Raw genomic sequence first — 12,132 nt, forward strand, 5'->3', positions numbered from 1 at the left:
ATGTTGTCGCATGCATCAGTACTCCAATAATTCTTTTCATGTTTTTTTTTTTAAGTTGTGGTTAAATATACCTAGCAAAAACATCTACCATTTTAACCATTTTCAACTCAGTGGCAATAAGTCCGTTCACGCTGTTGTGTCACCGTCACCACCATCCATCTCTAGAACCGCTTCGTCACCCTAAACTGAGAGCTTGTGTCCATGGAGCAATCACTCCCCATTTCCTCCTCCCACCAGCCCCCAGGAGCCTCTATTCTACTTTCTGTCTCTATGAATTTGCCTTTTCTCGGTAGCTTAGGTTAAGTGGAATCATACGGTATCTGTGCTTTCGTGTCTGGCTTCTCTCCCTGAGCCTAAGGTTTTCAAGGTTCGCCCACATTGTAGCAGGTATCTGCTTCATTCCTTTTTATGGCTGAGTGACATCCCATTGCGTGGACAGGCCAAGTTTTGCTCATCTGCTTGTCCGCTGATGGACATTTGGGTGGTTTCCACCTTTCGGTGATGGTGAATGTTGCTGCCGTGGACATGCATGTACACGTTTTTGTTTGAAGGCTTGTTTTCAGCTCTTTTGTTTTCCCATTTCTTCTGAAAACTCTGGATCTTTAAGGAATTTGGCCCGTGGTTCCAGCAGCAGCAGCAGGGGGCAGTGAGCAGTAGCTGGGGTGGAGGTAGGGGAATTGGCCTGGGTGCCCCCAGGGGAGAGGTGAGGGTCCTTGCACAGGGCCCATCCAGGGCCGAGCGGCCAGGGGCCCGCTGACATTTTGCCGGCGTTTTGCTGCCACGCATACCCAGCCAATAAAGTTGGGGTGTCTCTCTAAAAAGAAAGAAAGAACAGAAACTAGAGGGAAGACTTAGTGACCAGAGGGAAGTCTGTTCTTTTATTTGCTTCCACACTCAAACCTCTATTGTGCCGACCTTTGAATCAAAGCTATGAGGACTTAGCAATCAGCATCTGCTCAGACATCCCAACAGCCTTAAACCTGCCCGTCCCGGGCCCAGATGTCGGGGGAGGAGGAGGATGTGCTGTCATTTGAAGCAAGAAGTTGGAGTCTGAAGGATGACGGAGCTGTTGTTGCATCTGGAGCATTCTAGAGAAGAACAGTCCAGCCCCCATGGCGCACGCCCTGGGTTAGCCAGGCCCACACGGTTTCTGAAGAGCTCATAGGGTCCTCTGCTTTTTTGGGTGTGGTTTCCTTCCTTCCTGCTTTGTTCCCCGAACTGAGTTTATCTTGAAAATGGAACAAGGGAGGGCCCCTGGATGGCAGTGAGCATACAGATCACCTGGGGTCTTGTTAACATGAAGATTGGGGCTCAGGGGGCCTGGGGTGGGGCTGCTGATCCTGCATTTCTAACAGGCTCCAGGGCGCGTGGGGAGCAGGTGGATGGGCCGAGGGCTGGGCAGATGTGGTCTTAGCCGTCTCCCCATCACACCTCGGAGTCCCCTTCCTCCCACGTCTTCCTGGTGTTACGCTGCTGTTAGCAGAAGAGCCACCTGACTCTAAGTGGGTGTCGGGGCTGCAGAAATAAATAACAGCATCGTACTTCTTTTCAACAACAGGGAAAAACATCTAACGGAAGACATCCAAAAAGATCGTCACTGCCGAGGCTTTTTCTCACTTTCTCCTGTTCTCAAAGATCTCGGCCGTGAATGAATCAAACAATAAATAGAGTGACATGAACCACAGCGACCTGAGGCCCCCTCTGGTCTGGCATCGTAGGTAGTTTTCATCCCAGAGGCCTTGGACGTCTGAGGTTAAATGTAACTCTCCCATTTTATAGATGAGTAAACTGAGGCTCTGAGTGGTTTAGTGCCCTGTCCAGGACTATGTATGCAGCAAGGATGGAGCATGAATGTGGATCCGGGTTCTCTGGCTTCCACTGTACCCACTGTCCAGGTAGGGGCCAGAGTGGGCATTTTTACTCCACAGAGAGTGGTGGCCCTTTTTTTTTGCATAGGGACTGGTAAGCCCAGACGAAAGGACCTGCTTTCTGGAATTTTCTCACACATTCAACTGTAATGGCCAGTTACTCAACTGGGGATTTTTAGGTCTGAATTTATTTTTATTTGGACCACAGATGGCCCCCAGAATATCAATGGGCTCGTTTTTTTTCTGAAACGTGTCTTGCCTCAATGCAAAGTTGAGGCTGCCTCTGATCATTTCTTTGTTGTTCTATTTTTTAATTCAAATTTACATAAAAGTACAGAGAACAATGACCCTGGTATTCCCTTTGCCCTGCTCAGTCATGATCAGCACGTGACCAGCCTGTTTCGTCTTCACCCCCATCCACTCCCCACCCCCGGATTATCTTGAAACAAATTCTAGACATCATCTCAGATGCTATTTTCTTAGCAAAGTGAAGCAAGGAGAAAAGATACCATCTTTCCTCAGACCTTTGCTACAGTGAAAAGTGTAAGGCTTTGCAGAGTGTCTGAAAGAGAATTTAAAATAGGACGTCTGATGAGGAAGTCAGTCTTCAAAGTATTTGAAACCAATAAAGGGCAACTTTTAAAGAGACTATTAGATCACTGCTGAATTGAGGATTAAATCAACCTTCCCCCACCCGGCCCCAAATCAAACGTGCTTTAGAAGTTTGTGGGAAGGGGGATGCGTATGGTGCCTGTGGGATGCAGTCCTCCCCACGCCCACCACCGACTTTACTCTGTCTAGACAGGGCACTGCCCCCAAACTGTGTCCATTTTTTAGAGCGGTTTTAGGTTTACAGAAAAACGGAGCAAAAAGTACAGAGAATTCCCATAAGCCCCTCCCCACCACAAAGTTCCCCCTATTATTAACATCTTGCATTCGTGTCATCCATTTGTTATGATGAGCCAGTACATTATTATTAACTAAAGTCCATAGTTTCCATCAGGGTTCACTCTTGGTATTGTACCTTCCACAGGCTTTGACAAATGTATAATACAGTATCATACAGACTAGTTTCACTGCCCTAAACATCCCCTGGGCTCCAATTATTCATCCTCCCTCTCCCCTAACCCCTGGCAACCACTGACCTTTTTACTATCTCTATAGCTAAGTCTTTTCCAAAATGTCATAGAGTTAGAATCATACAGTATGTAGTCTTTTCAGCCTGGCTTCTTTTACGGTGTCATATGCATGAAGGTTCCTCCATGTCTTTTCATGGCTTGGGAGCTCATTACTTTTTCGCGCTGAATAACGTTCCATTGTGTGGATGTACTATGATGTATCCATTCACTTATTGAAGGACATCTTAGTTGGTTCCAATCTGGGGCAACTATGACTAAAGGTGCTAGAAACATCTGTGTGCTGGTTTTTGTGCGGATGTAAGTTTTCAACTCCTTTGGGTAAATAGGAGTGCAGTTGCTGGGCTGTAGCTCGTGTAGAAATTTTAGGGTGACTTGCAGAGATTCTTCTTTGGTCAATGGCTTCGATCAGAATTTTTATTGAGGTGTAGCATACATACAGGAAAGGGCACTAATCCTAAATCCACAGTTGGATGAATTTTTTTTTTTTTTTTTTTTTTTTTTTGCGGTATGCGAGCCTCTCACTGTTGTGGCCTCTCCCGTTGCGGAGCACAGGCTCTGGACGCGCAGGCTCAGCGGCCATGGCTCACGGGCCTAGCCACTCCGCGGCATGTGGGATCTTCCCGGACCAGGGCACGAACCCATGTCCCCTGCATCGGCAGGCAGACTCTCAACCACTGCGCCACCAGGGAAGCCCTGGATGAATTTTTATACACATGCCCACACAGGTCAAGATGCGGAGCACCTCCAGCATTGGCGGCCCCCTTGTGCGCCTTCCCAGTTGCTGGCCCTCTACCATCCCCAGAGATAACACTGCTCTGACCTCTAGCACAATCCATTGTTTCTGCCAGTCGGGCAGCTCCCACCCTGCAGCTTTGGAAAGGGGATTTTTTGGGGGTGCGGGTGGAGAGAAGAGGCCGTGAGTGACAGTTTGCTTCATTTTGGTTTGTTTTGAATGGAGCCTAATTTTATCACCAAGTTCTTCTTGCCCATCCAGAGCAGGGATTGGCACAAGTTCTGGGTAAATATTTTCGGCTTTGCCAGCGATTGAGTGAGCGTGGCTGCGTTCTAATAAAACTTTAGTTACAGAAATAGGAAGTGGGCCAGATTTGGCCCTTGGGCTGGAGTTTGTGAATCCAGGGTAGAACAGTGCTTTTCCTTTGCAAAGTTCATGTCCAGGCCCCACTCCAGATCTGAATCTGCATGTCCCGGGTCCAGGGCAGTGTTGCGTGCATTTTAAGGCCTTCTCGGGTAACTTTCAAGCACATTCCATGAGAACCTACCGGGTTTCCCTCCAAGGTGGGGGACAAGGCATGTCCTGGGCCCAGAACTGTGAAAGTGGATTTAAATTTAAACAGAAGCCCAGCTAGACCCTCCCCACCTTGACTTAGGTGATCTCATTTCTCCTTTCTCCATCAGTCATTCTCTCCTCCTCCTCTTGAGATAACAGGCTTCTGCCTGGCGGGTGGAGGGAGCGAGATGGATACTGACCAGAAAATACTCACGTTGAGGATAAGGAAGTTTCGTTGGTGAAAGTGGAGTGGCTGGGGGAATATGGGGAGATCAGGAGTCTTGGGGGATCCCTGCACAGTTGAAAAGTCAGCCCTTGGGGAGTGAGAGAGAGAAGGTTGTGGTCAGAGGGGGAATTTTACAGTTTGGCTCCTTGGAACGGTTTTGAGTGACAGTGAGACTGTCAGCTGTTCACAATGACTGAGCATGGTGTGTGTTTCAGGCATTACATACCTGCTACCTTCACTTGATCTTTTTAATTGAATACCCTCGGCAGTGGCTCCTGTGGGCATTCCCATTTTACAGAAGTGGAGACTGAGGCGGTGAGAGGTTCCGTAGCTTAGGGACAGCCGAGGAGCTACTCAGAGGTTGGAGCCGGGATTTGGACCCTGGCAGTCAGGCACCTCTGTACTGTTTGCCTCTCAAGGGGGTGACCAGGTGGATGCCTGGGAGGGGGAAGTTGGAAGCTGGTGGCATTGAGAGGTGGAGGTGACTGTCGGCGCGTGTGTGCTCCGTGGCTGCGGAGGTGGCAGGAGAAAAGGCTGGGGGGGACGGAGGACCCCACGTCAGGGAAGGGTGGGCAGGCTCAAGCCATGGCCTTCAAAACTCTCCAAACTAGAAAGCTGATCTGAGACCACATCCATGTTAGCGGTGGGGCACAGGCTGGGCAAACTGCAGAGGTGGACAGAGTGAGGGTTTGGAGGGTTGCCCAGAGAACAACCCGCGTAAAACAGGATCAAAACAATGGAAGTACAACGGGCATCCTTTTCTACTTGCTTTGGATAATTATAACAACAGCAAGAACAACAATAATAAGACCTTCCATTCAAGTTACGGAAACAGTCAACCAGGACCCAACTAAATAAACAGAACCTTCCAACAGGTGGAATTTTTCCTGCATTTTATTTCAGGAAACCACAGTCAAAAATAGAAAACCAGTGGGTGGGCAGGGGATTTATTTGAATGCATAACTTCCAGGTTTCACCCTGGATCAGTGCACACTTGGGTCTCTTGTAAACCTTTTAAGTCTGTATTGTTCTACAACAGAGATCCCCAACCCCCAGGCCACAGACCGGTACCAGTCCGTGGCCTGTTAGGAACCAGGCCGCACAGCCACAGGTGAGCGAGCGAAGCTTCATCTGCCGCTCGCGCCCCATCGCTCACATTACCGCCCAAACCATTCTCCCACCCAGCACACCCCACCCCCGCCTCGTCCACGGAAACATTGTCTTCCATGAAATCTGTCTCTGGTGCCAAAAAGGACAGATGTCCCCAGTGAGCCTGAAGGGACTGGATTATAAGGTTCAACACAACAAATATTTGCTGAGAATCTTAATGCCAGGTGCTCTGGGGGATATAAAATTATTGAAAACATGGTCTCTGCCCTCGAAGGATGTTCAGTTATTGGAAAAGGACTCATTTATCTTGGAGTGAAGGGGGCAAAATTGTACTTAGACAATTAGTTGAAAGATCCTCAATAAGGTTTAAGGTGAAAAGGGTATAAGAGACTCCCAAGAGTCTTAACTTCTGGAACATTCCAGGTTTGGAAGTGCTACGTGATCATGTCTAATTCTTAAATGCCAGGTACGGTCGCCAGGAGAGCTCAGCATCTGAAAGGCACAGGTGAGAACGTTCTGGAGGACAGCTGGGGTTCCGCACAGCCCCTTCTTCCTTTAGAACATGAGGAGTAAATGCAGATGTCATTACACATCCTGCCTCTGAATCTTAGCTGACGCTCCCTTGGGCGTCAGAAACCCACGGTTCTATAGGAGCCTCCTGGGTGCTTACCCTGACCACCTTCCTTCTCGGAAGGTCAAGCAGGCTTGTCCCCCACAGGCCTGCTGGCTACCTTTGCTCCCCCTGATGTGGCAAGCCGGAGGCTCACAGGCCAGTGTGCAGCACAGCCTGTGGCACTTTGTTAACATAATTAGTGACCTTTGTGTAAAAATCCGATTTCCCATGAAAAGTCTGTGTTTCTGGCTTCCCGTCAAGATATCGGATCTGGCACTACTAGGTGAGGTTTGCTGAGTAGAGTCGCCTGCCCTCCCCGCCCAGCAATGTATTGCCACCCGTCATGGGGCTCGCAGGGTTGCTTTTTATTTTTTTAAAGATAGTTTCTTTTTAATTGTATAGAAGTTTTTTTAAAAAAATTTTATTATAGTTGATTTACAATGTTGTTAATTACTGCTGTACAGCAGAGTGACTCAGTTATACATATATAAACATTATTTTTAAAAATTCGTATTATTTTATTTTTATTTTTTGGCTGCATCGGGTCTTAGTTGCGGTGCTCGGGCTCTTCGTTGTGGTGCGCAGGCTTCTCTCTAGTTGAGGCGCAAGGGCTCAGTAGTTAGGCACACGGGCTTAGTTGCCCCGTGGCATGTGGGATCTTAGTTCCCCAACCAGGGATGGAACCAGTGTCCTCTGCGTTGGAAGGCAGATTCTTAACCACTGGACCACCAGGGAAGTCCCTATATACATTCTTTTTCATATTGTTTTCCATTATTGTTTATCACAGGGTATTGAATATTGTTCCCTGTGCTATACAGTAGGACTTGTTGATCCATCCTATATATAATAATTTGCATCTGCTAATCCCCAACTCCCAGCCCATCCCTCCCCCACCCCCTCCTCCTTGCGCACAGCTGCTTTCTGGCTCCAGCGTTGAAATGCAGCTCATCACAAGTGGCCGGGGGTTGGCGCCGACTTGTGCATGTCGTGCTCGCTTCCCTCCATCAGGAACACGAGGCCCCCACTGATGTGAGGCTTCTGCACCCGTGGGCTGCACATGGCCGCGCTGTTCAGTCACTGGCGGAATAACCCAGCATTTCCCTTTGGGGAATTGGTCACTGTCGCTGCTAGGCAGGAAGGTGGTGATCACTGTCACCGACACAGCTTACTTCAAAGGTGACCCGTTTGCAAACAGGGCAGGTGATATTTGGAGTCAAATTAGGGGAAAGTACTGGATTCTTTAAGAGGGTGGGGAAAAAATGCTGGTGTGATGAGGATTGTTTCGAGCCTTCTAGGTTAGCGCTGCAGCCTGAAAGAGTTTGGGTTTAAATGTATGTGGAACACGTGGGACACGGAAACCACAGAGTGAGTTCAGCCACTGTCCTTTGGGCCCTGGAGTGAGGGGGCTCTGGGTTCTTCCCTAGGCACCCGGTGGCCACGTTTTTCCACCTGTTTTTCCGAGTGAGTGCCACCATCACCTATGTGGGCTGTGACTGGTTCAGCAGAAGCTTCGTGGGCTGTTTTGTCACCGTGCTTCTCCTCCTGTCCTTCGACTTCTGGTCTGTGAAGGTAAGGCCCCCTCACCTGTGACAGCCTCGCTCCTGAAACACGTGGCTGCGTTTCCAGATGCTCACAGTTCTGATGCATGTGGCTGATTTGGGCTCAGAGGCACTTTGGTTTAAACTGCTGATGTGTACTTAAGAATACTAAGCTGAATACTGTCACTTAAAGTTAGAGAAAAAAATACATTGCTTAGTCGAATAAATGGCTTCTGTCATGCTTGCAAACATGTAGTATATGAGGGTGACAACTCCATAGGGCTTTGGATTTTTTGTAAATTTTACATATGACATAATATTATAAATAATATATTTTAAAATTCCATAAAATATGAATATATATATGTGTGTGTGTGTGTGTGTGTCTGGGGAGTCCTTTTTTTCATGAGTGAAACTTTGTTTTTAAAATTTTTATTGGAGTATAGTTGATTTACAATGTTGTGTTACTTTTCTGCTGTACAGCAAAGTGAGTCAGTTATACAGTTATACATATACATATATCCATTCTTTTTTAGATTCTTTTCCCATATAGGTCATTACAGAATATTGAGTAGAGTTCATGTGCTATACAGTAGGTCCTTATTAATTATCTATTTTAGATATAGTAGTGTGTATATGTCACCCCCAATCTCCCAATTTATCCCTCCCTCCCCTTCCCCACTGGTAACCATAAGATTCTTTTCTACATCTGTGACTATTTCTGTTTCATTAATAAGTTCATTTGTACCACATTTTTAGATTCCACATATAAGCAATATCATATGATATTTGTCCTTCTCTTTCTGACTTACTTCACTCAGTGTGACAATCTCTAGGTCCATCCATGTTGCTGCAAATGGCGTTATTTCATTCTTTTTTATGGCTGGGTAATATTCCATTTTATATATGTACCACATCTTCTTTGTCCATTCTTCTGTCGATGGACATTTAGGTTGCTTTTTAAGGTAAGCTTAGTTAAGAATTAGAGGCCTCAAAACTGATTTTGAGAAAGCCCCACAGTTCAGTTCCCCTCTCCTCCTTCTCACGGTGCAAGTTTGGCATGAAATGGTGACTTTTATTCATCAATGAATGACCCGTGGCCTGCTTGGAGACATTCTGTCCATTTTCCTCAGAATGTAACCGGACGACTCCTGGTGGGCCTTCGCTGGTGGAACCAGATCGACGAAGATGGGAAAAGCCACTGGATTTTTGAAGCCAGAAAGGTATTCTCCAATACGTGTCAAGCTAGAAAGGGAAAATGGCCGTGGAAAGTTCCCATGGGTTCCTTTTGAGCTTTGTGGGATCTGATCCCCGCCATACACAAAGCCCACTGATGCTGGCGCTCCGTTCAAAGTCACATGTGGCAGAAGCACGTGTGACGTGAACAAAAATCATAGCATACTCCTTTGCAACCATTTTCGCTAGTATTGAAACTGAATCACTTTCCCGCCACAGGTCTCTCCAAATACCGTGGCTGCCACAGAGGCGGAAGCTCGGGTCTTCTGGCTCGGCCTCATCATCTGCCCCATGATTTGGATCGTGTTCTTTTTTAGCTCCTTATTTTCCTTGAAGCTCAAGTGGCTGGTAAGGCAACATTTGCTTGAAACATCTGTATAGAACCGGTGGTTGCAGGAGCGTGTTTTTGCTATTGATCGACCCATCAATCGAAACAACTTTGAGATAGAATTCACATACCAGGCCGTGCACCCATTAATGTGTACAATTCAGGGGCTTCTAGTCTATTCACAGGGTCGTGCAACCATCACCACAATCAGTTTTAGGGTATTTTCATCACCCCGGAAGGAAACCTTGAGCCCTTCAGCCATCACCCTCCCCATACACCTGTCCCCCCCGCCCCTGCCACCCACTGATTTCTCTGTTTCTATAGATTTGGCTATTCTGGACATTTTCTGTAAAAGAATCATATAACATGCAGTCTTGTGTGACTGAGCCCTTTCACTTCATATTGTTTTCAGGGTTCATCTCTGTTGTAGCTGGTGTCAGTGCTGCTTTCTTTTTTATGGATGAATACTATTCCACGGTATTAGACCACATTTTGTTTATCCATTTATCCATCAGTGAGATAATCAATGGTTATTTGTTTCCAGCTTTTGGCTCTGAATAATGCTGCTGAGAGAGGAGTTTTTAGAAAAAGTGCATGACGTCCTACCTTGGATAGGGAACCCTTCCTCAGTAGCAATAAGCTAGCCTCAGGGTTCTGCAGTTTTATTTCAGAGTTATCATATTGCATTGCCATGATCTGAGTCATTGAGTGAGGAAACAAAATATCTATGGACAGTCTGAGCAACAGCTAAAAAAGTGTGGGCTGGGCTTCCCTGGTGGTGCAGTGGTTGAGAGTCTGCCTGCCGATGCAGGGGACATGGTTTCGTGCCCGGGTCCGGGAAGATCCCACATGCCGCGGAGCCTGCGCATCCGGAGCCTGTGCTCCGCAACGGGAGAGGCTACAACAGTGAGAGGCCCGCGTACCGCAAAAAAAAAAGTGTGGGCTCTGGAGTCTGGATCACGGCTCAGCCTCGCTCCAGCTCTGCGACCTCAGGCAACTTTAGCTTCCCTGAGCTTCCATGTTCTCCCTGTAAAATGGGATAATAACGGCCCCAACCTCTCGGGTTCCTGGTGATTAAAAGCGGTCCATGAGTATTTGTAAGCACTCCATAGAGGTTGGCTATTACTAGCAGGTGTGGGCTGGAGCCACTCCTACTTGCTTTGGGAGGAGTATTTCAATACGTGCTCTTAGGAGAATTACATTTGCTTTGTCTGAGCGCAGGCCCTTGTGATAGCTGGGATTTCTCTCCAAGCCGCTAACCTGTACGGCTACGTCCTTTGTAAGATGGGAGGCGAGAGTGACATCAGCAAAGTCACAGCCAGTTTTCTGTCCCAGACGGTGCTCCAGACGGTGAGTTATTGAAGTCTGATTCCTGGACCCCTGATCTCCAGACACTTAAAAGTCAAGGAGGCCTGTTGGCAATGGCAGGTTTTGATGTTTTCCATATCAGCCAGGCCTCCATGGTTAGTTGCATTTTTGTGTGTGTGGTTAAAATATACCCAACAAAATTTACCCTTTTAACCATTTTTAAGTGTACAGTTCAGGGCTTCCCTGGTGGTGCAGTGGTTAAGAATCCGCCTGCCAATGCAGGGGACACGGGTTCGAGCCCTGGTCCAGGAAGATCCCACATGCCACGGAGCAACTAAGCCCGTGCGCCACAACTACTGAGCCTGCGCTCTAGAGCCCGTGAGCCACAACTACTGAGCCCGCGAGCCACAACTACTGAAGCCCGCATGCCTAGAGCTTGTGTTTTGCAACATGAGAAGCCACCGCAATGAGAAGCCTACGCCCTGCAATGAAGAGTAGCCCCCACTCGCCGCAACTAGAGAAAACCTGTGCGCAGCAACGAAGACCCAACGCAGCCAAAAAAAAAGAAAAAAAAAGGCAGAGTTCTTTAAAAAAAAGTGTACAGTTCAGTATATCCACATCATCATGTCACCACAACGCTGATCTTCACAAACCAAAACTCTGTACCCACTGAATGTTTAACTCCCCATTCCCCACCCTTCCCCCCACCAACAAGCTCCAGGTAACCACCTACAGGCCCCATGCATCTGACGACTCTAGGGACCTCACCTAAGTGGAATCATACAGCGCTTGTCTTTTTGTGACTGCCATTGTCGGTTTTGAGTGATTTCTTTAAACGACAGAATTAAGAACCATATTTTTTTTTAAAACCTAGCCTTAGTTCTAGGAGAGAAATAGATCTTCTAAATTTGACCAGGCTCTTCCTGAAATGGTCTGAACCATCTTAAATGTGAACAGTGCAGCTTCACACCAAGACCTTGAGCAACCAGCCCTACAGGCTTTCAGTTCACTGTGGGTTTGCTCTGGCCTTGAATCAGCGGGATCAGGCCACACACATGTGAGACAGAAAGCCAGGGCAGCCTCTTCCCCTTGCAGGCCTGTCCAAGAGACTTCCAGAAGCCTGGCCTTGAGGGGCTGGAGATTCACAAGTATTAGGTAAGAGGTGGGATCGAGGTGGCGGCCTGGACGGTGCAGGGCCGGGGGCTCCCGTGGAAGCGCAGCTCCCCTGGGTTCAGCTGGGCCTGTGGTCTGGGTGGGCCCTTTAGAGGGGTCCCACCTTCCTCACCTTGAACAGGTGGATTTGACTCTATGTAGGCAAGCGGGGTGGGCGACGAGAGAAGGGGAGGGCAAGGCATTTGCCCACCTTCCACTTCCATGCCTGGAATAAGATGGGAACTGGGAATTTACTCTTCCCTCAGCTGCTCTCAGTTCCTGTGTGTCTTCCAGAGTGAGCGTCTCATGGCAATGAGGATCTTCTT

The 12,132-nt window shown here is 47.9% G+C and overlaps 1 protein-coding gene across 1 annotated transcript in view; it reads left to right on the forward strand.

Annotated features, from left to right (window-relative positions):
* Nucleotides 1-11,809, forward strand: part of TVP23A (trans-golgi network vesicle protein 23 homolog A) — a gene marked incomplete at both ends in the record, with an annotated part of 37,778 nt that extends 25,969 nt beyond the window's left edge. Inside the window, 5 exons of the mRNA XM_082670681.1 lie at nucleotides 7,669-7,813; nucleotides 8,916-9,005; nucleotides 9,238-9,366; nucleotides 10,568-10,696; nucleotides 11,750-11,809. Of these exons, the coding sequence (XP_082526807.1) occupies nucleotides 7,669-7,813; nucleotides 8,916-9,005; nucleotides 9,238-9,366; nucleotides 10,568-10,696; nucleotides 11,750-11,809 (553 nt within the window). The remainder of the gene's footprint in view (nucleotides 1-7,668; nucleotides 7,814-8,915; nucleotides 9,006-9,237; nucleotides 9,367-10,567; nucleotides 10,697-11,749) is intronic.
* Between the last annotated feature and the right edge of the window lie 323 nt (nucleotides 11,810-12,132).

Source organism: Grampus griseus, assembly GCF_964374135.1.
Source record: "Grampus griseus genome assembly, chromosome: 14".
Taxonomy (NCBI): Eukaryota; Metazoa; Chordata; class Mammalia; order Artiodactyla; family Delphinidae; genus Grampus; species Grampus griseus.